Source organism: Penicillium subrubescens (genome assembly GCF_028828155.1).
Source record: "Penicillium subrubescens strain IBT 31985 chromosome Unknown utg000002l_segment0_segment0, whole genome shotgun sequence".
NCBI lineage: Eukaryota > Fungi > Ascomycota > Eurotiomycetes > Eurotiales > Aspergillaceae > Penicillium > Penicillium subrubescens.
In genome coordinates, this window is record NW_026643152.1 from 2,694,827 (window position 1) to 2,719,846 (window position 25,020).

At 47.8% G+C, this 25,020-nt stretch overlaps 11 protein-coding genes across 11 annotated transcripts; 4 read left to right on the top strand and 7 right to left on the bottom strand.

Moving 5' to 3' along the window:
* Window positions 1–566: 566 nt before the first annotated feature.
* gldB (putative glycerol dehydrogenase (GldB)) lies at window positions 567–1,890 on the top strand. Its single transcript, XM_057148297.1, has 2 exons — window positions 567–1,072; window positions 1,183–1,890. Exons 1-2 carry the CDS (start codon window positions 665–667, stop codon window positions 1,750–1,752), a joined length of 978 nt encoding a protein of 325 aa, XP_057011951.1. The 5' UTR covers window positions 567–664; the 3' UTR covers window positions 1,753–1,890.
* Window positions 1,891–2,611: 721 nt separating this feature from the next.
* Window positions 2,612–2,818, bottom strand: N7473_002358 (uncharacterized protein; the record flags this gene model as incomplete). The annotated part of the gene is made up of 1 exon (XM_057148298.1): window positions 2,612–2,818. One exon carries the CDS (start codon window positions 2,816–2,818, stop codon window positions 2,612–2,614), a length of 207 nt encoding a protein of 68 aa, XP_057011952.1.
* An 864-nt stretch (window positions 2,819–3,682) lies between these two features.
* On the bottom strand, window positions 3,683–4,197 carry N7473_002359 (uncharacterized protein; the record flags this gene model as incomplete). Its single annotated transcript, XM_057148299.1, has 2 exons — window positions 3,683–3,779; window positions 4,073–4,197. The coding sequence occupies 2 exons, from the start codon at window positions 4,195–4,197 to the stop codon at window positions 3,683–3,685; spliced, it is 222 nt and encodes a 73-aa protein (XP_057011953.1).
* A 285-nt stretch (window positions 4,198–4,482) lies between these two features.
* On the bottom strand, window positions 4,483–6,875 carry N7473_002360 (uncharacterized protein; the record flags this gene model as incomplete). Its single annotated transcript, XM_057148300.1, has 3 exons — window positions 4,483–6,170; window positions 6,236–6,603; window positions 6,838–6,875. The coding sequence occupies 3 exons, from the start codon at window positions 6,873–6,875 to the stop codon at window positions 4,483–4,485; spliced, it is 2,094 nt and encodes a 697-aa protein (XP_057011954.1).
* Window positions 6,876–7,659: 784 nt separating this feature from the next.
* Window positions 7,660–8,963, bottom strand: N7473_002361 (SDR family NAD(P)-dependent oxidoreductase; the record flags this gene model as incomplete). Its single annotated transcript, XM_057148301.1, has 10 exons — window positions 7,660–7,679; window positions 7,745–7,823; window positions 7,889–7,951; window positions 8,006–8,094; window positions 8,147–8,198; window positions 8,254–8,361; window positions 8,421–8,483; window positions 8,531–8,617; window positions 8,700–8,844; window positions 8,914–8,963. 10 exons carry the CDS (start codon window positions 8,961–8,963, stop codon window positions 7,660–7,662), a joined length of 756 nt encoding a protein of 251 aa, XP_057011955.1.
* Window positions 8,964–9,458: 495 nt separating this feature from the next.
* N7473_002362 (uncharacterized protein) lies at window positions 9,459–11,602 on the bottom strand (the record flags this gene model as incomplete). Its single annotated transcript, XM_057148302.1, has 4 exons — window positions 9,459–9,684; window positions 9,733–9,932; window positions 9,987–11,451; window positions 11,511–11,602. The coding sequence occupies 4 exons, from the start codon at window positions 11,600–11,602 to the stop codon at window positions 9,459–9,461; spliced, it is 1,983 nt and encodes a 660-aa protein (XP_057011956.1).
* A 355-nt stretch (window positions 11,603–11,957) lies between these two features.
* On the top strand, window positions 11,958–13,694 carry N7473_002363 (aspartate aminotransferase family protein; the record flags this gene model as incomplete). The annotated part of the gene is made up of 3 exons (XM_057148303.1): window positions 11,958–12,041; window positions 12,147–12,448; window positions 12,521–13,694. 3 exons carry the CDS (start codon window positions 11,958–11,960, stop codon window positions 13,692–13,694), a joined length of 1,560 nt encoding a protein of 519 aa, XP_057011957.1.
* Window positions 13,695–13,947: 253 nt separating this feature from the next.
* On the bottom strand, window positions 13,948–15,769 carry N7473_002364 (cytochrome P450; the record flags this gene model as incomplete). The annotated part of the gene is made up of 5 exons (XM_057148304.1): window positions 13,948–14,423; window positions 14,480–15,052; window positions 15,121–15,497; window positions 15,569–15,632; window positions 15,691–15,769. The coding sequence occupies 5 exons, from the start codon at window positions 15,767–15,769 to the stop codon at window positions 13,948–13,950; spliced, it is 1,569 nt and encodes a 522-aa protein (XP_057011958.1).
* Window positions 15,770–16,448: 679 nt separating this feature from the next.
* N7473_002365 (uncharacterized protein) lies at window positions 16,449–18,411 on the top strand (the record flags this gene model as incomplete). The annotated part of the gene is made up of 4 exons (XM_057148305.1): window positions 16,449–16,853; window positions 16,898–17,220; window positions 17,281–17,615; window positions 17,657–18,411. 4 exons carry the CDS (start codon window positions 16,449–16,451, stop codon window positions 18,409–18,411), a joined length of 1,818 nt encoding a protein of 605 aa, XP_057011959.1.
* Window positions 18,412–19,469: 1,058 nt separating this feature from the next.
* Window positions 19,470–21,000, bottom strand: N7473_002366 (fungal specific transcription factor domain-containing protein; the record flags this gene model as incomplete). Its single annotated transcript, XM_057148306.1, has 3 exons — window positions 19,470–19,529; window positions 19,794–20,853; window positions 20,927–21,000. The coding sequence occupies 3 exons, from the start codon at window positions 20,998–21,000 to the stop codon at window positions 19,470–19,472; spliced, it is 1,194 nt and encodes a 397-aa protein (XP_057011960.1).
* Window positions 21,001–22,329: 1,329 nt separating this feature from the next.
* Window positions 22,330–23,335, top strand: N7473_002367 (amidohydrolase family protein; the record flags this gene model as incomplete). Its single annotated transcript, XM_057148307.1, is given in 3 exon segments — window positions 22,330–22,347; window positions 22,417–22,567; window positions 22,584–23,335. The coding sequence occupies 3 exon segments, from the start codon at window positions 22,330–22,332 to the stop codon at window positions 23,333–23,335; spliced, it is 921 nt and encodes a 306-aa protein (XP_057011961.1).
* Window positions 23,336–25,020: the final 1,685 nt, after the last annotated feature.

The following is a 25,020-nucleotide window of genomic DNA, read 5'->3' on the forward strand; positions in this document are numbered from 1 at the left end:
CTTAGGGGGCCGGCGTGAAGCAGCGAAGCCCGCCGAGTGGGTCGGAAGAGGCAGAGAGAGGTAGAGACAAGTCGGTCGGAGAAAGACAATTGGAGAGTGAAGACAGTTCGCCCGTGGAACGGCATAAGATCGATGGAGCCGATGACGATCAGAGCGGGTCAAACGCTTTTTGCGGGTGATGTCATCGGAGAGTTTTGAAAATTACGGAAAGTTTGCAAGTTGCAAGGTACACAACACATGAGAATTGCACTCAATTACATACCGTACGAAATACTGATAACATCAGTATGTCGTTCTGAATGCTACATTGCTTATCACTAACTCATTCATTAGAGAGCTTATGTATCTGACATTGATGCATGCAGCCAAACGACAAAAGTTATAGCCAACTGCCGCGAGCAGCATAGTAGTAGAGTAGACAATTCAATGATAGTAGCAGTTTGCAATCGAGGGTCCTGGATGTAATGTACAATCCACTATCATTATTACCGCAATTATACGCTCACAGCAACTCCTGTACTTACCCCTCCACCCCACTCTTCAGCGTCAACAGCGTCATCGCCTATCCGACCAGTAATCACCACCCCACCTACGACTACTTCTTGCCCTTACTCCCCGTTTAACCTTCTTCCTCTCCTGTACACATACCAATTGAGCCACAATCATGTCCAACGGAAAGACTTTCACATTGAGCAACGGGGTCAAGATCCCCGCCGTCGGTTTCGGCACTTTCGCCAGCGAGGGCTCCAAGGGCGAGACCTACGCTGCCGTCACCACTGCTCTGCGCACTGGCTATCGTCACCTCGACTGCGCCTGGTTTTACCTGAACGAGGATGAGGTTGGTGAGGGTATTCGAGATTTCCTCAAGGAGAACCCCTCCGTCAAGCGATCGGACATCTTCGTGTGCACCAAGGTCTGGAACCACCTTCACCGCTACGACGACGTCCTCTGGTCCGTCGAGAACTCCCTCAAGCGCCTCCAGCTTGACTACGTCGATCTGTTCCTGGTTCACTGGCCCATTGCTTCCGAGAAGGAGGACCAGGAGACCCCCAAGATTGGTCCCGATGGCAAGGTGAGCACCCCACACGACCCCCGCATTTTTCGGCTGCGCAGTGCCGAGCGCGATATGGAGAGCACGAGATGCAAAATCTAGACTACCATGGCTAACTGACCGCGATCTAGTACGTGATCCTCAAGGATCTGACCGAGAACCACGAGGAGACATGGCGCGCCATGGAGAAGCTCTACGCCGACGGCAAGGCCAAGGCCATCGGTGTCTCCAACTGGACCATCCCCCAGCTGGAGGCGATGGCCAAGTTCGCCAAGGTGCAGCCGCACGTCAACCAGATCGAGATCCACCCCTTCCTGCCCAACGAGGAGCTGGTACAGTACTGCTTCTCCCACAACATCATGCCCGAGGCCTACTCGCCCCTGGGCTCGCAGAACCAAGTGCCCACCACCGGCGAGCGTGTCTCCGAGAACAAGACCCTGAAGGAGATCGCCGAGAAGGGCGGCAACACCCTGGCTCAAGTGCTGATCGCCTGGGGTATTCGCCGCGGCTACGTCGTTCTCCCCAAGAGCTCCAACCCCAAGCGTATCGAGTCCAACTTTAAAAGCATCGAGCTGAACGATGCCGACTTTGAGGCTGTTAACAAGGTTGCTGAGGGCCGCCACTTCCGCTTTGTGAACATGAAGGATACCTTTGGTTACGATGTTTGGCCCGAGGAGACTGCCAAGAACATTTCTGCTTAAATTTCAAAAAGTTGTTTGCAGGAGTAGGAAGCGATATACCCAAGATTGGGATGGTGATCCTGTTGACAGGCACGAACAACGTGTAACGAATCTCAGATACGAAATAGATGAATTGGATATAGTATCCCGCTGTCAACAGTCTCTTTCATTCTCCAAAGATCCTATCTCAAATTTAGGATCCCTAGTACTGTGAACGCTCTTTTCCCGCCAAGATTAAAAGTCCACTCCAAAGCCGTACAGCATCCCAGCACAACCCGACAGCCCCAAAAACGCGTCTATTCCCACACCACACCCCTCCGAGAAAAGCCCGCAATTCCTACACTAGAGAATGAGTCTCAAAATTGCAAAAATGTAATCAGACAATTAAATTGCGAATTACCAGGAATTCCCGCACTACAGTATGAGGGAGTCACTCACCCAATGAGAAACACGGGCATTATTCCTCCTCCGACGCACTGACTCTCTATCTACTCCGTACAGTAGTCCGTGTATATCCCGTGCCCTGTACCACATCAGCATCGGCCATAGGCTACGACTCTCGGCGAACATCCAAGCTCTGAGCTTTGACAGAGATCGGAATCGGGACAGGGGGAGGCAAGAAAGAGAAGAGTTTGTAAAATCTCTTCATAGGTTAGTATCGTGATGCTTTGGTTGTACAGGGCTGTATACTACAGTACACATTTTGTTTTATGTATTTCGTTACTAGCCTCGGGACTACTGGACACACATCCAACAATGCAGTTGTCCCGCATATAGTAACTTAACCAGCATCGAAGTACGTTTACCGTAGTCCGATTTTCAACCCCACTGATAATGCACTTCCACGGCCATAGGTACGTACACAACATACATACGTATACTACTCTTCACCCTCATCTTCCATCCTCTTTCCATAACTCATATCTCTCACAAAGACCCAGGAGCACTCTGCTCCGACATCTGCAACGACGATGTCATCCCGCGTGTGGCTCGGAGCCTCGGAGCCCCTGCGCCACTCCCAGCACGACTCCACCCCAGCCTTAGCGTTGGGTCTGAATGCTGTGCTACTGTATGTATATTTGTACATTTTGTAAAGTATTTATACCAATTAGAGTATTATGATTTATACCTGCCGTATGTAATGATAATCATCTGGTATATGACTCTTCCCTCTAACTGGTCCCTACCGGGCAAAGCCGGAATCGCCCGGTGGGCAGATCCGGGAATCTTTCAGTATGCAACACCGAGACGCCCAATGAGGTATGGGTGGACCGGGGGGAGGATTGTATTGGTTGGACACTGACACTGTAGGAGATTGGATGAGATGAGATGAGACGTTAGACGAGAGGGCCGAATAACATACGAGCATACATACTGTACCGTGTTAAGAAAGTTAGAATAAGATTGAAATTGCCATGTGGATTGAGGATACAGTTTAGGGTATGGGATGGTGGCTGTTTCAGCCGCTGTGTTCCGTAGCCTACACTTTATAAATTTGTTTCTTACTGGTCAAACTATAGCCCTGATGTTATTTCCTCTACCAAATGTTCACCTTGCAAATATTGACAGTACCAACAGCCAGACTTCATTATCGACTACAAAATAAAATACTAGCGGTTTCACACAGCAGCACACCTTGCAATTCAAGATACCCATTGACCACTCACACAACCCCTCGCTATACACCCCTCAGCCCGCCATTATGGTCCAAGAAACCCGAGAACCCACTTAGTTGCCCCGTTTTGGGTAGCGTGCAGCCACCCCGGCCGTCGAGGACAGCCACTCCCCACGCCTCCCAGACGTATGGCCCGTGGCGTCGGAAGTTGCTTACTCTATCTCGTCCGGTGTGGGAATTGCCTCGCAGGGTGTGCTCTCTCTACGGGATCTTGGTGGCGCGGTCAAGGTCGGATAGCAGGGATAATCGGGTCGTGAGGTTTGTGTAGGTTTCGGGTTACAGACCGTTGAAGCTCGGGCTCAGAAACCGAGGGCTGAGCCGCATGGCAAGGTTCAAGGGGCGGCAGGGATGTCGTTGGTGATAGAACAGGTATCTAAAGACTAGGTTGTAGATACTTACAACTAGCATATAGTTCATCAAAAACATGGTATAAGCTAGCATATGGGTAGAATCGGAGCAAGATGGGTCTATGAATTGCAATCCCCACAATCAACAAAAACCCGCGAGCTGATAGTATGTAGCCCGCTTTCTCATCTGAACAACCCTTGGCGAGTTTCTATGCGAGCAATCGTCAACCCTCACCCCGGATAACCTGCTTAGTTAGACCAAATACCCTCGAGCCCTTGACAAAACTCGGGATTACCCCGCGGGGACTAGGTGACTTACCTGCCCAGCACATAACAGCAAGTGTGGCACTGATCGTCACATCCACGAGCCAGACCACCATCGAACTGATGATCAGATAGACGATATCCAGGGCCGGGATGCATGAGCAGCGGCGCAGAAGTCATCCCGGACCGTGGCTGGCCGCGGGATCTGCACATTGCAGATGCCCGATGGTGAAGATTAACGCGACATGGAAATTAAATCTTGAACACATTGGAGTCTGCATTGAGAAAAAACCGATGAAAGAACTAATGCAAAAACACAGAATCATCAAGACAAAACACAGCGCAAGTGGTATCTTGGAAACAGGCAAATGTAGAAAACTCCAAACAATGCGCGGCGGCGCCATAATAAACAAACGAAGTCACTACTGCATCCAATACTGCTAATCCAGACAAGATACGACACAATTATGACCGCGCCCGCACTCGTCGAGGCATCGGCGTGCACCCTGCATTAGCTTCCACCATACTCTTCCGCTTCGTCCCCTCCGAGCCAGCGGTACTTCTTGTTGGAATACCACTGACAAAATGCTGCTCACCCCCAGTGCTGCTGCTGGCCTTGGCTGCTGGCACCGAAAGCAGGGATGAGCTTGGAGACTTGGGAACAAGCTTGCGACGTGGCTTGGTAGGCGTCGATGGTCCTGCAGCGGCGGCCGCCGCAGGAGCCACAGAAGTCGCCGAAGTGGTGGGCGGCTTGCTGACACGTCCGCTGCCCGTCTTCACAGGTGTCCCCGATGTCATCGCAGAGTCTCCCAGCCGCCGTACGCGTCGCGATTTCGAGGTCTTAGATACGGGTGTTGCAGCAGGTGCTGGTGCGGTCGGGCCACTCTCGGCCTCTGCGTTCTCCGGAGCCTGGCTACGGGAGCTGCGGATACTGGAGGATGATTTCTTCTCCGAGCGCTTGGCTGCGGAGCGTGCACGCGAAGAGCTTCCGTCAGCGTTGGCCTTGCTGCTCTCGTCTCTTTCGAGATTGGCGTCTGCGTCTGTCTCAGAGGAAGGCGGATCCGAAATATCGCCTTCGTACTCAACCATCCGCTCCTCATTCCAGGTAACGTTCTTGCGTGACTTGGACGTGGCTTTGCGACTGCCGGAGGTCTTGCGGTCTGCCCGGCTCTGGCCCTGAATATCGCTATCTGTCGCGGTGGAGTCCTCCTGAGCCATGGCCTGAAGGGCATATCTGGGCATCATGGAGCTGCCCCTGTTGTTCCTGGTGTTGCGTCGTGTAGCTAAAGCCAGCTCCTGGGCCTCGGTTCGTTGCATGAAAACGAACTCGTTGCCCTTGGCCCGGCGCAGAGAGATTGTGTTGCGCACGGGGCGAGCGTTAGCTGGTGGTGCTTTGACGCGGGCGCTCCGTCGGTTTGCAGGGCTTTCGGGAGCTGTCTCTTCTTCATCTTGGGTATCCTTGCTAACCGCTTCCTCGTGCGATTCGTCGCCAGGGATGAAGTCTCCCTTGGAAGGTGAGATTTGGGCTTTGACAGGAGAGGGTGAATTTGCATTGGCATCCCGGTCCTCAAGAGCCCTCCGTGACCGCGGTGTCGCGCACTCTGAGTCTGGCGATTCATCTGGGCTTGATGATTGATCTGGAGAATCGGACTCTTGAGAGTTGACAAGGGCCGCCTTGGCCGCACGCTTAGCCATAGCCTTGGACAAGAAATCATTCAAAAGCATCGCGTCCTCCCCATCAAGCGAGCTTCGGAGTGCAGATCGCACAAGTGTACCCTCTTGTGCCTGAGTCAGGTTCCGAACAGTTTTCGTAGGAGTAGCTGCGACGTCGCCCTTTCCTTCCGGTGCAGCTCCATCAAGCATTGCGCGCTGTAGTTGGTTGGTCGATCCCATCTCAAATTGTTCGGTGGGCTCTACTTTTGAGGCCGTGAGGTTCGGTTCCTCCGTAGGCATGGTATCCTGGAAGATAGTTGTCTTAGGCGGGCTTCGGAGTGATTTAAAGAGGATAGGTGATGCGGTCGCCATGGCGAGATCACCATCAGCATCCAAATCGTAATCAATATCTTTCGCGTCCGATCGTTTATCATTTGTACAATCCAATGTGCCTCCCAACCTTTCATCATAAACGTCAAAGGGCGCGTCGGGCAATTTCCCTAAGAAGTGGCATTAGCGATTGTTCCGCAGCATAGCATTGAACACGTCGGCGCTCAATACTCACGTCGTTTGCGAGAGACCTCCGACTCCCACTTTGTCTCCAAGAAAGGACGCCCAGGTTGCGAAAGTTCCACATCGATTTTGTCTGCAGATTCCCCGGGACCAACACAAAGACGCTTCACGCCACGCACGTAAGATGAATCCTTGGATGTGTTGATAGCCGTCTGCAACGCGTCATGGTCCTTGGCGGTCGACGACTCGAGACTCTGCATATTGGAGAAAGAGCCCTGGAAGCGCTTCCAGAGTTTTCGCTTCAGGCCGGCCTTGAATGGGGTTGCTGGTTTGCGCTCCCACAAACGAGGTATTGCGCGGATGGCCTTGATGGGTGTAAATCTGAACGAGTTGTCGTCGGCGGGGGCTTCAGAGGTATCGCTGTAGCAAATTGCGATTGTGCGTTATGTTAGCCAATTGAAAGCGATATACGGAAGCATTGATCTGTGCAAGCGCAAGTTTTCGCGAGGGTGAGGGGAGCGGCGTTTAAGGAATCAACGACGAGTAATAATAGCCCCTGACCCAGGCGCGTAACCCGACAATCTGGCAAGGGAGACCAGCTTGATTGAAGGAGACAAGAAACCATTTCATGAGCGAAGGAGAAAGATGACCCACCATGATTGCGCCTGCGGAAGGGCAGGATCGGTGCCCATTGTTGGTGTTGACGCGCGTGGAATGTGTCAAAAGTCGGTTGGTATCTGGCCTCTTGGTTGGTGTAGGCCTTCACGCAGCGTAAGAAGGAGATATCGAGATTGGTGATAAAAAGAGCTTTCCTAGACAGTCGGTCTGAAGAAGGTTGTCGGTAATGTATATGTCGTCGTAAGAATTGTCGAGGATGATGTGGTGGTGAAGCCGTTATTTTGGTTAGTTTTGCTTGGGCCGACAGTTTGGACGGGACCCGCGCGTTGCCCTGCCAACCACCTCATGGATAACAGTAGTGGGGAGGGGAGAGCATGGTTTCTTTTATCTGGAAAACAGATTTGATTTTTGTAAAGAGATGGATGGAACAATCTGAGGCCACCGGGAGTTTCCGGCTGTCGAGTTAATTGGAAGGAATAATACGTGTATTATCTGGCGCTAATGTCAAGCTCCCCTGCTTCAAGTTCAATAGGAGCAACAACTTTGCATCGCGATATATGACATGAACACAAGATCTTCGCCTGATAAAGAACGAGGTATACTGAGTATCTTGAATTGATGGCCACACAAGTTGATCCATAGCAATACTGTATATTCTAGTCATGTTCCTCAGCTCCTGGGACTTGGTCAGTGGTCTTCTGCAGATAAAAGTTTCTGGATTTTGCTCAAAACGCTACTTGGCAATGATGTGCACACGGAGATTTCCCAAATTCTCTTCTATTTACCCCAGTCTCTCTAAGTGCCTCGATTAGAGATGATGTTGGACCATCCATGCCCTGGCCTATGTGCTGGTACACTTCAAGATACGTACCCGCAATCTATAAAGTCAGGCTGTTAGCTAGGCTTACCCGGCTGGACAAATCAAGGGGACATGAAAACTTACCGATAACAATCTGTTGACCCGTCATTGAAGTATTCTTGGAAAGAGATACGTACATGTCGGCACAATCATCAAGGAAGACCTGGATATATATTGTTTAGCGCCTAGGTGTGGATACGATGCAGATTAGTAACCGTATGGACTCACCTCGTGCTTGAGAGCAGACTTGTTCTTCCATGCCTCAATTTGCTCTGGAGAATATCTTACTCCCTAAACCATGTGTAAGCAGTATGTTATTCATGAGATTCATAGACGGAGACTCACCCATTCAGTCAATAGCAGGCCTGGAAGGACCGCGTTGATGCGGACCTTTGGTCCCTGAGATGCCTTTAAGCATTGCAAAAGATGTAGACCTGTAACATGTCAGGAACAATTGGTTTTCTGAATGGGAGGTATACATCATACCGGCAGATTTAGTGACAGAGTAAGCCATGCTGCTTCCACCAGCCGTTATACCCTGAATATAGTCATCAGTGAGCAAGTACAGGCCATCAAAATTGAGTCTCTCATACGGCAATGGAAGACGTTGCGATGAAAACGCCACCCTCGGGGTTTGCATTGAAAGTCGGAGCGGCTTCCTTGAACAACGAAAGATTACTCTTGACGTTGGTTGACCAACACTATAGTAATCAGTCTCGTATCTTACAGCTTTCCATGGCAGTTCTTTTCGCAGTCTTACTTTGTCCCATTCTTCGTCAGTCAATGCATCCAGATCACCAAAACTGGTAAACTTTGTCCAGCCCTTGAACAAGTTAGATATCGATTATACCTTCCATTGAAGCAACTTACTGCGTTTGAGATGATAATATCCAGACCCTTCAATTTCTCGATCGTGGCCTGAACCAGTCGTATACAATCTTCCTTAACTCCGGCATCCTAGTTCACGACACGTATTAGAAAGAAATCATGGAATCTTGAGCATTTAACAGCTCTAGTCAGATCTTGGACCAATACGCACGGCTTGGATAGTGACTGCGTTAATGCCATGTTTCTTCGCTAAGTCTGTGGCGAGGTTATCGGCTTGCTCCTGACTGAAGAGATAGTTGATTGCTAGGTCGCAGCCTTCGGCGGCAAATTTCTCGGCCACAACTGCTCCGAGTCCCCTGTTGACGAATTCTATCAGCATGAGGCTTTTGAACTGTAAGGACCAAACAAAATATTGAAGAACCTACCTTGCCCCGCCGACAATGAGAATATTTCGACCACGGAGGTTATACGGCATATTTGCGATCACGAGAAACAGAGAAAACAGAACTAGGAGACTCTTGATTGATTGAAGAAGGTTAAGCGCATGGATTTTATAGCGCGTTAAAGTATCCCTCGGCGTAACCCTCAGGCTTTTAGTCCGCGGCGTAACCCTGAGGCTTACCCCGCAGGTTCGGCACAGCCGATTTACCGATGGCTCTCCAAACGACCAAAAGAGGTTGTCGGCCTAACCGACGATAAGGGTAACGTGATGACCTGTTATTCGAAACGAATTGGCTGGGTCAATATGGCACCTTATTACATGAATATTTCCATTCTTCTGACTAGACAGCAGCCGCCTTCCTTCGATGCCATTGCTACACAATGAAACCCTTTTGGGAACAAGCCACGGTGGCATTTGCGACAATTAAATCTTTTAAAATGGCCCTGATTTTTATTTCCAGATATCTGAGTTCTGTCACTAATAGCCATGATGTTTGTCACGAATGGTTCGCTTCGTCAAAAAGGACAATCACTGCCACGAAAATTGAAAATACTCCCAATTTGCCAACGAAGTAATTTGGTCTTCCAAAAGATCGTCTAACAACGGAACGAATGGATTGAACAGAAAAGCTTGGTTACCATCCACAATCGGAGAATTTAATAGGCCCGCTACATCGTGATCTTGAGGACTTTCTTCACTGGGTGTATTATAATGACCCGTGGAAGTAGATACTACAGCGTTCAGATCGGCAGAGCTGCAGAGCATGTTAGCATAGTACAAGATGACAATAAAGGCCCCTTACCTCGGCTGAGCACAGTTTTCAGTTGGTTCGGATGATTCAACGTGTAGTAAGCGGCCATGTTGATTCTCCATCGAGTGACGAGTTTCACGAAGATAGTTCATGATCCCATCGGTCAGTCTCCGGGAACCCTCCTTTGATATTGGCTGATCGACTGTTTTTGACTTCTCGAGCAGCGCGCGATATAAAGAAAGCCGATTGATCTTGCAAGATGTTAGCGAGGAAAGAAAAAGAATTAGGAAGAATGTCATGCTCACCCAATATGTTGGGAGATCCCAAAACTGTCTCAAATTCTCCATTGCTTTGATCCCCTCTTCCAGGCTTGATTCAATTCTTTGATGAAAACCAACTTTGTCAAAGCCAGTCTCATCAAGGGACAGGTAGAACAAATTCACAACTGTGGACGTCATTAAACATAAACCCATGAATGGGTAGACGCCAGGAAACGGAGAAAGCTTCGTCATCATCCAACCATATAATTCAGTAATTGAATACGAGCTCTTCAATAGTTGTCGGATGGACTCTTTTCGCCAGCCTGGCGGAGGGCTTCGCCAGTCATCTGGTGTCGATGATGGGTCAAATTGGCCTTCACAGGGGTTGTAACCCTTTTGAGGAACAAATGGATAGTATTCTCGGTGAAGACTGGCTTTTGCCAGGAAGAAGAACAGATACGACAGTCCCCAGAGCTTCGATTGGCTGATACTGACCATAGAAACGGCTGTGAATGCACCAAGAGAATATCGAAGGTGAGTAGGGATTTGCCTCTCCCACTCGGCCAATTTCTCATCGAGAACTGTAAAGGGCATTCCCGATTTCCACGGCTCTCGCTTATCCGCATGCCGACCGCCTCTTCCATGCCAGGCTGTGATATCTCCAAATATTATGAGGATGCGGATTAGCAACACATAGAGATTGTGCTTTCCCTTTTGCCACAGGTCTGGGTCGTTCAACGAAAGCGACTGGCCGATCCTTCGAAAGACGAGATCCTCCTCAGAGACCGGAAGATCACAACAGATATCTTGCTCTTGGATTCCATTTGGTCGATCTCGGCCATTAGACAGAAGTCTGTCGAGAAAGAAGCAACTCCAGAATGTGCGACGCTTGAGCTCTCGGGCCAGCAGATCCTCGTCACCGGTCTGCTCTGGCTTACCCCAGTCAAATGGACTTGGGGGCTTATCCATAACTGGTAGCCGAAGAATCTGAGCCATACGTATCGCATTCCCAAGATGAATCCAAGCTCTAGACTCGAGGCCACAGCCTACCTCATAGACACAAAGAACAAGGTATGTCTGGATTCTCTGTAATGAGACATCATCACTCAAATTCTGGAGCAGCTCTCGAGCAGAGTTGTAGTATTTCCAAGAATCTGCCACAGAGCTCCAAGAGCTTACTCGAGCAACCAGAGCAAGTACGGCAAGGGTCAAGCTCTGAGATAGTTCTCCCGTGCTAAAAGTCGTTGCAAAAGTGAGTGGATCGAAGAAAAAGAGCAGGGTCGAGCCGAAGTTGTCCCGAAAGAAGTCCGCTGCTTGCTGTAGTTCTGCGCTGGATATTTGTGACAAAATCCCAGACTCCTGATTGGGTGGACATGTTGAGGTTGGTGATCTTAGGGCTGGTCCTGTGGTTGATGAATCTTGAGGTAGCCCGGCATACCGGCACTCAATTGACCGCTTCAGGCAGCCCCTACAGGAGGGCCAGCCACTAGTACATCGGATTTTGCGTTGCCTAGGCCAGGTAGTTAGCAATTGCCAGTAGTCACCCGAATATCTCGAATAATTACTCACCTACAAGGAATGCAAGCAATTGGCGCACGTTGACCCGGGAGGTGAGCCGGCCGGCGGCGCTTTCTCGTCTCCCCGACAGGCTTTGAACTCATCTTTGAACGGATACAAGCGGCTGTCTGTTGTAGCTAATTGTTTCAGGAAGGTTGTGCTTCCTAATTTGAGAGGGAATTCATTCGTCTAGCTTGCCGGAGGAGGGGCATATCTGACTAAACGGGCCCGGTCCAATCCATGGAATTCAGCGATGCCCAACACAACGAGGCAAACGGTTTACAGCTAGCACACATATACTTTCTGCTCTTTGCGCATTGAATGTGCGAGAAATTCTATCTACGTATACAGTAATACTTTAAATACTTTTTGTCAAAATAATGCAGGAACTCAGCCTGGTAAAGGAGCTTAAGCTATGACATTGGACTTGATTGAGGTCGTCCCGCATCACACAGACGAATGAGCGGCAATGCCGTCGCCATATTGTGGGGCATTCAACACGATAAGGCCGGCACTGCCGAGGCCAACACGGCATTGCCGACAGTATGCATTCGCTTGTCACCAAATCATAATCACAGAACAATTGAAATAGACCTATATAGGCGCGATCACAGCGAAATTCTAGGCAAATTTCGAGAACAAAATCAGTCGAAGCATCAGCAATTCTCAACCTTGCGGGCATTTGCCAGAGAGATGGAGCCTAAATCTACTTCAAATGCCAGATGTTTAAATGGCCACGGAACCTCTGTCAATCTTGTCGAACTTCGAAGTCTGTTAAATGACGCCATTATAAATTATGAAAGGAATCGCCCAAAGTCGTTGAGCATCCACAAGAATGCTCTCGAGGTCTTACCAGGAGGAAATACTCGCTCAGTCCTCTACACCGATCCATTCCCCATTTGCATGGACCTAGGGAAAGGGAATAGGTTGGTAGATGTTGATGGACATGAGTAAGTGTCTCCTTCAAAGGCCGGGAATTCATCAAGATCTGCTCAGTATTGATGCTGACTCTTCACCACAAGATACCTGGATCTCATTGGCGAGATGACTGCCGGACTCTGTGGCCACTCCCATCCAATCATTCAGGAAACCATAATTTCAACTGTCTTAAAAAAGGGATTAAATCTAGGTGCGACAACTGCAATTGAGTTTGAATTTGCACAAGAGATATGCCGTCGATTCTCATCCATAGAGCTATTGCGCTTCTGCAATTCAGGGACCGAGGCAAACCTCTACGCCATCAGCGTTGCTCGACAAGCAACTGGCTTATCAAAGATCATTGTCTTCTCAGGAGGATACCATGGTGGTGTTCTAACCTTTCTTCATGGAGTTGCGGCAAATAATGTTGACAAGGAAAATTGGATTATTGGGAAATATAATGATGTTGAAGGGACTCGCAAATTGATATGCGAGAACAAAGGGAAAGCGGCAGCGGTTCTCGTTGAAGGCATGCAGGGAGCTGGGGGCTGCATACCAGGCAACCCTGAATTTCTGCATACAATTCAAACTACCGCCAAAGAAAATGGGCTTATTTTCATTTTGGACGAGGTCATGACTTCCAGGCTTGGTCAAGGAGGTCTTCAATCGAGAATCTTGAGCCCCGTTGATCATACAGCTTTGAGACCTGATATCACAACACTTGGCAAGTATATTGCTGGAGGAATGACTATCGGGGCCTTTGGGGGGCGAACGGACTTGCTTTCAGTATATGACCCGCGGCCATCTTCTGTTTCGGGCAATAGTGAAAAATCACTTAAACCTATCAGTCACTCTGGCACCTTCAACAACAATACGCTGGCAATGAGTGTCGGACTTGTCACAATGTCGACCGTCTATACAGCCCATATCTGTTCTGACCTCAATGCGATGGGTGATAAGTTTCGACAAAATCTCATCGAGATAGGTCGAGGTACTAGAATGACCGTGTCTGGTGTGGGGGCCGTGTGCAATATTCACTTTGTTTCGCAGACGCTATCAGGAGACATCCGGTGTATGGAGGATTTAGAAGACATGCAGACCGAGACTGATTTAATCTTGAAGGATGTATTCTGGTTTCATGCAATCGAAAGAGGATTCTGGATTGCTAGACGTGGCATGTTGGCTTTGATCATGGGAACCACTGAGTTGGAGCTTGGAGGTTTTCTTGAATTTGTCAAGGAGTTTATGCAGAATTTTCAATCCGTGCTGAAACTTTAGAATCACTCTCAGTCTAGCCATCAATTTCGCTAGCACGGGGACTCAATCAACCATATCCAGAATCTACTTCGTGTTCTACAATATTTTGTCGGATATTTTGCCACTCATCTTTGGCTCTGCTTTGGAATGAACAGAATGATACTAGGGCAGGCTGATTGAAATACCCCATGGGCAGACGGAAAATTGTTGGGACTAAATGGTCTACTGTGAGGAGAAATTTCGAATAACATTCAGCAGCGCCGCTAGACGGCATTTATACCGTTTCATACTTTGAGAATACATGCTCCAATTCAGCGAACTCGCGCATTATCGTCTCCTTGCGCTTCTCAGAGCGGGGTATGATTTGGCAAGGAAAGTTGTTTGCAGAGATTATAAACCCTTCACTGTACGCAGTAGTCGGATTAATATCAGTCTCAATGGGGTTTCCGTTTTCGTCGACTGCCTTCTTAAACTCAAAAGCCCAGAGGAGTTTGCAGATTCCCAAGAAGATGTTCCGCTCGCCAAGGTGTATTCCGGGACACACCCGGCGTCCGTTCCCGTAGGCATAATGATCTCGAGCCACAGGATCACTGGCGGTGAGATATTCAGGTGCCAACTTTGTATAGCCAGCGTAGTGGTCCGGATCAAAGACATCTGGATTTGCATATCGCTTTTCATCATGATGCAATTCCCACAGATTCGTCATGATGGTGGCTCCTTTGGGTAAGAATTTGCCGTCGATCCAGTAGTCTTTTCTCGCGTTAGTAACCATCGCAAAAGGATTTAAAGATTAACTGCGTGCTTACCCTCAGTGAGAACACGAGGTATGCCAAGTCCACCCACTGGACGCCATCTCTGCGCCTCCTTGACAACCTGTGTGACATAAGGCAGTTTAGCAAAGTCGGACCAGACAGGTGTCCGGGTCTCGTCAACAAAGCCGTCAATCTCTCTTTGAGCTTTCTTCTGGATCTCAGGCCACTGGACCAAAGCATGCATGCAAGTGTTGATAACAGAAGAAGAGGTATCGGATCCACCTTCCAAGGCTACTCCACCGAGGAAATAAAGCTGGTGATCGTTGAGTCCCAATTTCCCATTTTGGTCCAAAACGTTATCCATGAAACACCCACGGCCACCAGATGTCTTCCAGCGGTGCATGACATGTCTCACAATTTCTCCATAGAGATCGACCATTTCACGTTGTACCTCCAAACTTCGTGATTTCCAGTTCCCTAAAAATTGTTCGGGGATAAATTTAAGCAATGGGAAAACATCTACCGGTGGCGTGGATCCGATCTCCATGATTTTAGACCAGTGGTCCATTAATCGGTAGAGCTTTTGCATGTGTGGCGTATCAAAGGTTGGCGTTCGCATCCCGAAGACTGCACATAAGGACAATGCAATGTCAGCTTAAATATTGATAGAACGTTGATAGGATAATCCCACTCACGGAGACTCATGATAATGCTATTGCTAAAGCGTTTGGCATGCAGCATATATTGGTCCGGATAGATTATAAAGTCCCGTAGCATCTGAACAGCCTCCGCGTTTTGTGTTTGGATGTGGAGGTTGTCGCATCGCGATGACATGAATTCCTGGTGCAACAATCTTCGGAAGAGTCTCCATTCTGTCCCAGAATCCATAAAGAGCAAATGATCACCACCCGTGATTGTATGAGCCACTGATAGATTTGGTCGATTGCTTGATACGGAGCTGCTTTTGTCTAGCACCTCTTTGATAATTCGTCGATCGCTCAGAATGATAAGAGTATTGGAGCCGATTTTGAGTGAGAACATGCCACCATACTCCTTGGCCATCTCAATAAATCTGAGAAGAAACATTAGCTGGACCTCGTTTCAGGATTTTCATGATATGCTTGGTAAGAATTATGTACGTACGTAAAATGTGCTCCCTTTCGTGGTATCAGATGGGCATTCCCTACAATTGGTATGGTTGGTGGTCCTGTAGATGTCTGAGATGAGCTGTTGATACAACCCGAAGCTTACAATACATGACTCACCAGGCGGAAGATCTTTTTCTCGTCGACCCAGAAATACAAGGGCATAGAGAATTCCGAGAGTAAATAGCGGGACCAACATCTTGATGATTAGAAGCGCCATAGTTGAGTCGGAGTGAGGGAGAATGCTGAATTGACTGTGTTCTGTCGTGTTTGACCGCACACTGCTGCATGCTCTAAGGAAATATCACTATCGAAGATTCATTTTCATCGATCTATATATTTTCAGCCTATCTAGTCTGGAAAATCATCATAGTTCCATATAAATCACAGAGTTCGCTTTCGCTCCCCGCAAAATGTGGGGAAGATGTTCCAGCCACTCCGGATACATTATCTTCCTTAATGGGAAACTCCCCGTCCCCGCGTCCATTGGGATATTTTCGGAAGCTCTCATATGATGTGTGGAGAGACATTCCGCAAAGCCCCACGAAAACTTAAACACGGGCGATTACCCTTTTCAGGTAATGCTGAAGACCAAATAATCGGTATGTAACGGATGAATCGGACTCGGCTTTTACGTGGGGAAGCTCACGGGCACAGGCTATTAATACCCAGGGAATCACATCATGGAGAAAATGATTATTTAATTTAGTACAACCTTCAACATCTGTTTCTTCTCTCCAGACACCCGTTGCTAGATTCTCAGCTCAGAGGCATAACAGTTCAAGTTACTCCTCAAGCTTGTAAATTACGCTATGTTGAAATCGTGAAGTGCCTGGAGCTGACTATAAGTTGCAGGTATTTCTATGTCTCGTTCAGCCATGGATACTCCCATGAAATCTTCGATAAATGAACCTTCACCCTCAATTCAACCACTTCTTGCCGAAGCTCTCGTGCTAGTGGTTGGCGCAGGGCCTATCGGACTGCTTGTGGCTTATCAGCTAGCAAAGCGTGGGATTTCTACCATCCTGATTGAGCGCAACCATGAAACGACAAGATGGCCAAAGATGGATATCACAAATGCGCGTTCAATGGAGCTATTGAATCATATTGGACTCGCCGACGGTCTGAGAAAATTAGGTTCGCTAACTAAAATGATCCCCCATACTGGAATATATCTAATTCAGTTCCACCAGGCGTCGACGAGAATTTTTCTTTGGATTGCCTATTCTCTACAGGTCTTTCAGAAGGAGGGGAGCTGTTGGCCAAATGGGTATTGTAATCTAGTATGAACCTACGAGAAGGAGCGAAAACTTACCTGAGAGTGTAGGACCTAGCATCCCCATCGGAAATGCGCCAACGTATTCGTCAAAAAAATGACGGATCTATGCCAAGCCAACCTTGGGTCCGATGCTCCCAGATATTGTTTGAAGCCTGGCTCAAATCACTTGTAGAAGCTCATCCATTGATTAAGTCTTTCTCTGGGATGAAATTTGAGCGTCTCACAGAACATGCGGACCACATAGAATCTATCATCACGAATGTCGATACTGGTGTAGAACATGCCGTTCAATCCCAGTATGTAATCGGCTGTGATGGCGCCGGAAGTCGAGTGAGAAAATCAACGGGCATCAACCTCACTGGTACTCCGCTGTAAGTTCAAGATCCGACAGTTTGGAGGACTGGTAATTTCTGACAAAACTTGACCATCAGTCCCCAGAGAACTTTACTTGTTCACTTCAAGTCGTCCGATCTAGAAGTTCTGCATCGTCAGGGTCAATTCTGGCATTTGTTCCTGTCCAAGGGGGCTTGTGTCATCAACCAGGACGAGAAGGATACCTGGACAATTCACATCACCATGGCACCTGGAATGGATGAAGATACACTGAATCCTGAGGAAATGGTGTATGCGGCTATGGGAGATTCGGGATCACCTCAACGATTCAAGATTGACAAAATCCTGGTAACCAGTGTTTGGAGTGCCAATCTGTCAGTCGCTGACGACTACTTGACCAAGAGCAAGCGAGTGATTTTAGCTGGAGATTCAGGTATTTCACCCGACTCAACTTTTTCAAACAGAGACTAACAGATATGACAGCTCACCAGAATATTCCATTCGGGGGTTACGGCATGAACACTGGGCTGGGAGATGCCTACGACCTCGGCTGGAAATTAGCAATGGTTCTTCACAAACAGGGCGGAGAAAAGCTACTCGACTCGTACGAGGTTGAGCGACGTCCTGTTGCGATTCGAAATGTCTCCAAGTCAGGCATCAACGCAGAAGTTCACATGAAATACGCTAGCTGGGTCAACGCCGAGCCAGCGGGTACGATACGCAGTGAGACACCCGCTGGAAGGAATCTTCGAGAGCGGCTTCGATCGCACGTTCTCACTGATGACGGCGAGAATAAAAATCTCGGGATCGAAATGGGATATCGACACTCGAAGTCTCCAGTTATTGTTCCTGATGGCAATCCAAACGACGAGCCAATTTGGACTGAGAAAGACTACTTTCCTTCAACGTGGCCTGGTGCCCGCGCACCCCATGTCTATCTAAATGACGGAGTGACTCCAATCTTCGATCTTCTAGGGTTTGACTTTACACTGGTGGATTTTACCGGCGATGGAAGTGTGGGCAAAGAGTTTGCTGTCGTTGCCACTCGGCTGGACATACCACTTTCTCTACTTCATCTTCCTAACGAGAAGCATGCACGACAGATTTGGGAGCGTGATATTGTACTGGTCCGTCCGGATCACCATGTTTCTTGGCGAAGCAATGTCTCCCAGTCACCAAACCAGGTGGAGATTGAAGACATTCTTCTGGTTAGTAGTGGAAGGAAGTAAGCATAAAGAATGGTTGATTTCTGTATTTACTGAAAGAATAGAATTTTATTCAAGTTACAAGGAAATATTTCCCTAACGATATTCTCATCCAGGGGAAAAGACCAAATGGTTGGATTTAATTTCACGTGACAACACCGTGGATAGAGAATCTTCCTTATCGGTTCATTCAAGTTTGTCAAGACGTAGAGAAGTCTCATGGAAATTCCCAGTCTCTGGTAGCATCCTTCACGGTTTAGACTCTTTAAAGTTAGCTTGCTGATCATTCTTAGACACAAACAGCTTCAAGTGTAAAGTTGAGTATGAACAACTCGGTGGTCGACGATAAGTAGCTTTCCCAATCCGTTTTAGAAATGCCGCCCATCAATGATGTTCAGAAGGAAGAAATGATGATGAGAAGCATATTTACGTAGTCTACTGATGAATCGCATTATACAGTTGTCAAGAGACATATTCATTACACATAGTTCAAGAATTAGGCTAAGTACATGGTCGGTGAGGTATATCATTAAATTATTTGTTCTACCCTTTCATTTGCAACTCACCAAATGGACCTGCCCTTGGAGACAAATTCCTAATGAAGCTCGCATGATTGTTGTTCTGTAATATGCACCACCTTTCCTTGAACAAGACCTCATGCTTGTTGTAGGAGTGCTCGCCACTAGGGCACAAATCTTTCCCCGGAGCATCCGCCATGAATGCTGGTTTTGTACTTATTTGAGACTTTGGTAAGCTCGACAACCTCTGGACATACTGTCAGCTTTATTCCAGTTTCGCACATTCAATGGTACATACCCAAAAGCGCCCTTCCCATGGGCCAATGCCGCCCAACGCTGCACAAAACTAACCTGATATGTTCCGCATACAGACAAGACAATTGACTTTCTCGATCTTGAAAGCGAAATTCGGGTACATGGGCTGTTCCCAGTCCAACTACTGCGCAGAATATAAAAGGAGAACAAACAGACATGGCTTGAGGCGAGAGGAGCCCTGTCAATTGATGGACATCGACGATTATCGACAGACATATTCGAGCTGGCTTGGGACCATCGATTAGGTATTTAATGCCAGCTGTTCTTCTCAACCTCTCGTGGAGCTCGAAGTTGATCCGACTGCGAGCCCTAGATCTAAAGTGTTAGTAGTGCGTCATCATCCCAATTTCCACTCAAACTTTCATACCAATTGAGAGCAATCAACGAGCAAGCCATCCAATTGTATGTTACAACATTAGACTGCCACGTTGCTTTCGATAATGGCAGGTCGTAGAATGAGAATGGCAACGCCAAGAATGCACATCCGATGATATCTTCTACTTTCTGAAGCTCTTGAATCGATGCTCCTGACAATATAGTATCCACTGTCCGCCTGAGAACGGCCAAACACACCAGGAACCAGGCTCGTTCACTCTGGTTGGATGATCCAACAATGCGCTGCCACGGCAGTTCAGTATTTGAACCTAGCGAGACAGACCGTGCTTGGGAATTTTTGATCCACTCTTGATCGGAAACAGGAAGTAAAACCCGTACCACTCGACTGTCAATCCCATAGGGTCTTGACGAAACCGTGGATGAGAATGTATCCATCTCCCATATCGTCCACCAAGCACGACGCTTCTCCTCCAGCAATTCCCACCGTTGTTGATTGCGCACCGGCCAATCGATTGGTTTGGAATCAATTTTGTCGGCATCCATAGTATGTAGGTCAAGGTCATACGCGAGACGCACACAAGTTCCGGTTAGATTCCAGGCAATCTCGGAGGGTCCAGATTGTAGGCAGTTAAATGCCAACAAAATGAGACCTTGAAGACATTGCAGAGTCCGGACTGAATGACTGCAATCCTTTTGAATAGACTCCCAAAGTTCCGTCGCTTTCTTCGCAAACTGCCGGTCTCGGCAATGGGGGGCCAGACCCTCAAAGTTGTACGAGGAACTGTATCTTGCAGAAAGAGCAAACATTCCGTTAAGAACGAATTGGGCCACTGGAGACAATTTGGAAAATCGCTCGCCTCGGGATCTTCCGCTAGGGAGGTACTCCTGCTCGAACTTCTCCCTCGTGAAGATTGGACAAATCCCCTGAACTTTTTCGAAATATAAGTCGATCAACTCCTCTGCAAGATTTGGGGTAATTGAAAAAGTATAGTGGCTGTTGATCTCGGTTTCAATCTGGCTTGGCTCAAGTGGGGTTGGAAAGCATTCCCGAATAATGGGCATTGCTCCTGGCCCAGGCGCTGCCCCAAAAGAGCCGAATCCAGTGATGGGCTCGGAGAAAGGTGTAACTAGGTCATCGATGCTCCTTAAATTGTAAAGGATGGTGTCGATATCGTCCATCAGAACGACCCCATCTAGTCCGAAGGGGCTCTGGCTTGTGCTGAGACGGGTTTCTCCCGACTCCGCCGTGTCAATAGATGAACTGCTGGCGGCTGCGGACCGCTTGCGTACCCGCTGTCTATGTTGTCCCCGGTAGTTACAAGTGGTGCCGACGCTGGAGCAAAGGGAGCATTTGGGATGGCGCATGTCACATCGTGTCTTCTTTCTGCGGCACTCGTTGCAAGCGCGCCGTGACAAAGGCTTCCCTGAGGAGTTCATCGAACATGGTGTATAATTGGAGTCTGAAAGTACGCCAAAGTTGCTAATAGTGTCCATTATCGGCAATGTATTTTGGTGAACAGGCAGTTGTAGGGTGATGAAAGTCGAAATTTCACCAGATGCTTCTCCAGATGGGAGTTGCAAGTTGTGGGGACTATTTCTGGAGAGTGAGAGGAAGTTCCCACATGGAACCTTATCCTCCACAATACAAGGCATTTATGCGGATATTTTAGTGGCCACATTCATGAGATCGTGTTTAAATTCCCCTCATTAGTGGCAAGTGCTCTTTCTCAAGTTTCGTATTTATTTTGCAGTCGCCTCTGTTTCGTATCCACCTAACAAGCTCAAGTTTTACCTCGTCAGGCTCCTCCCGAATTAACCGCCATATTGCATCATCCTCGAATCGTGAAGTCGCGAGTTGAATACAAAGGCCGATTCTTTTGGCTCGAACTGAAAACAAAACCTGCTTGGTCGCTTCGTTTTTGACGCCTACTTACCAAAGTCATCTTCTATTTTAAGCAAGCTTTATGCCAGCCTTTCAATCAAGAAATATGCGGGTAAAATAACAGGCCATCAAATGTTGGAATTTTTGATCTTCGAGAAAAGCTTGGTTGAAGTTTTCCATGTATTCCTGGACTCGTGGAACTGAATGGAGTATCCAGCCTGTTAATGGATGGAGGCAAGCAATGTCTCATAAAACTGAAAAAAATCAACTCCAGTGAACCAAGCTAGCCAATATATTGGCGAATGACTGCTGTACTGTAGTAATGTTTCTTTTCTACATGGGACTTCGGCACGAACGAGACTGGCTGGCAGGTTTCCTCTTCGGGCGGGACTATCTCCAAAAGACGGGGACTTAGATCACCGATGAATAAATGCCAAGCGAAATAGTTCAAACTTCGTTCTCTTTGCACATCTCCCGGGTTTTGCCTGGATAGGAAATTGGCCGGGCCCATTATTACCCTGCTTCTTTGAACAACAGTATGTACTGTAGTCTGTACCCCATTGCCGGCGCCAATAATTGGCAGATAAATAAAATAGACCACAAGCTTCATAGTCTCCACAAGCTGGCGCAAATGATTGGCAGATAAATCAAGTACCGTAGACCATGATCTACATACATAGTCTCCACAGGCCGTTATGTATCCAGCCTACCCGATGTCCCGATGTGTTTAAGGACGTCACTTTCTATCCGCAGCCGGATTCGTTCGACCTTACCATATGAACTATAAGTTGATTCAAGATTCATCTTTCAAAGGATTTTTCTCGCTAATCTATCTTCATCCTAGTCTTGTTCACCTGTTGCGCCTCATTCCTAGCCAAGACCTTTCACACAATGGCACGACGTATTGATGTGCATCATCATTATCTCCCCCAGCCTACTTGAAAGGTGCGTTTACTTTGGGTCTATATTGAAATTTAGATAAAGCTGATTGATCTCAAAGCTCTCGAGAAGGCTGGTGGCGATCTCTCGGGATTTCCCACACCCGCTTGGTCCATTGATGGCGACCAAAAGATCTGTGATGACTGTTCCATCGAAACGGCGTTCTTATCAGTTACCGCACCTGGTGCGGGTATTCTGAAAGGCAGAATCTGCCCAGCTGGCTCGAGAATGCAATGAGTATGGTAAAGCTTTGAGGGAGAAATTCCCAAAAAAGTACAGCTTCTTTGCAGCGTTGCCCGATATCCTCGATACTAAGGCGGCATTAGAAGAGATTCGATATGCCCTTGATGAGCTGAAGGCTGATGGAGTCACACTTTTCACCCGCTACGGAGATGCGAACTACTACTTGGGCCATCCAGATATCCGCCCTATCTGGGAGGAACTGGATCGGCGTAGTGCAGTAGTGTTTATCCATCCAACTCATGCAGTGGATACCAACCTCGTCAACAAAATGCTTCCACAGCCCTTTATTGACTATCCACACGAGACCACTCGCACTGCCGTCGACCTCATCACCACTGATACCGTTCGCAAGTACAAGAACTGCAAAATAATTCTCTCTCACGGTGGAGGTACTTTGCCTTCCCTTGCTCTGCGTCCCGCGATTGCCATGAAGGAATGCGGGCTCTGTGACATGACCGCCGAGCATTTCCTAGAGAATGCGCGAATGTTTTACTACGACCTGGCCCTTACCGACTCAACCTTTGCTTTGCCGCTTCTGCAGAAATTCGCTTCGCCTGATCACATCCTCTATGGAAGTGATTTTCCATATGCGCCAAACTCTGCAATCAAATATTTCAGCAAGAGCCTGGCTGAAGCTGAAATTTCGGAGGAAGAGGCGGACAAGATCAATTCTGGCAACGCGCTGAAGTTATTCCCTCGCCTCAGTGGTGTTTGAGTACAATTTGACAACTATGGTTTGGATAGTTCGCGTTGTGCAACATGAAGGATATTGCCAAATGGCTTCATTCCCGGGGGTTACTACGTAGAGATGCTTTTACTTGTAATTTTCAATGATCATGCGGTGATGAAATATGATTATGAGGCTCCATTTCAATGTAGTTCCTCGCTTTCATGTATAGCATGACTCGATACTTTGGCATTCCTTGAATCAGGCCACCTCGAGCATCCATAAGCGTTATGTTATGTCGTTTTCTTTTCACATCCCCAAGCATGATAGAGACAAACTAGCTGGTATATGGTCTATCAGGACAGAACAGTACGTGGAAGATATGAACAATTTGCAGACCAAGTCTCATACGGTTTTGAAGGATATATTCTGGTTTCATTCAATCCGAAAGGCTCTCTAGATCCCTAAATCTGGCATGTTTGCTTTGATCCTGGAATCTACCAGGTCAGAACCTGAAAGATTTCTTGAGTTTGTCAAAGAGCTTATGCAGGACAATAACCCAAAATATCACTACGCTGTAGCACATCTCACCAGTATGAGCGATGAGGCCCCCACATTTAAGAGCGGGTATCTGGCAGTCTAAATTCACGTTTCCGATTCTCATCCACAAACCAAAGTGGAAGTATCAACATCTTGGTACTGTTAATTCGAGGGTCAAGCCGGCACACCAGCAGAATCCACAATATCTCCATGCCTTCAGAAGTTGCCTCGCCAGGGTCGGAAGAAGAGTACCTATCCGACTCTTCGACCCTCGTTTATGGTCATGAACCCTTCGAGACCTTTCAGGTGCGAGTTCTTAAGTTATGTCAAGCCGTGCTGAATCCTGCCGGTGATATCACAATTGAACGAATGAACGGAGGAGGCTTCAACAGAATTGATGGCGATCTATCGCCACTACGCAAGGAAGCAGGAGAGAGAGGAACAATCTAGTTCGAATACATGGAGAACTATCTCTGCAGAAGAAAGGAAACAAAGAAGGGGAAGGCCTATATAGGCCGAAGCAATCAACCTGGCCCTGGAATCAACCTCCAGGAGAATCCCGACCAGGGATTCCCTCGAGGGAGATCCATATCGGATCTCCATCAAGAATCTTTGCATATCCGTGACCAACAACGAATGTTCCAACAGGCAATACATTCATCGCATTCCACGGTATGATGCTGCTCAGCTGGATTACGATCTTGCGCCTCTGCAATTACTTCGTCGATCGTAAATGCCAATTCCCGATGTTGTCACGTTTGATACAACGAGTCAAAATGTCCTAGAAAGCCCTTATATGACCCAGACGCGCATTCCTGGCTCATCTCTTTACCCAGCATATCCAGATCTGCCCCACGAAATCAAATGTGTTATTGCAAAGGAGCTTGGCAATGTCTACTCTGAATTACATTCAATCCGAAGTGTTACTGCTGGCCGACTCACTTTACGCCTTCTCAAAGACTTTGTCATTGAATACCTGGAACAGACCACAGTAAACTCCTGCTTTCAAGGGCAGCAGGCACCAACATCTGGGAATGGACACATTTCTAAGGTTGAGAGTTTGTTTATAGAGGTATCCGTCTCCAGATCAGCGGCTCGCAAGCATTATTACATATTCTAACAGCTCCTTCTTCCGCGAAGCTGCTCATAGGTTAGTAGTTAGCCCAAACCTGAATTAGTCATACACATAGCAG

Bases quoted from the DNA above. Each gene is read 5' to 3' on its own strand.
- gldB (XM_057148297.1), top strand. From the start codon at position 665: ATGTCCAACGGAAAGACTTTCACATTGAGCAACGGGGTCAAGATCCCC. The intron at 1,073-1,182 runs GTGAGCACCCCA...ACCGCGATCTAG, and splicing joins AGATTGGTCCCGATGGCAAG to TACGTGATCCTCAAGGATCT.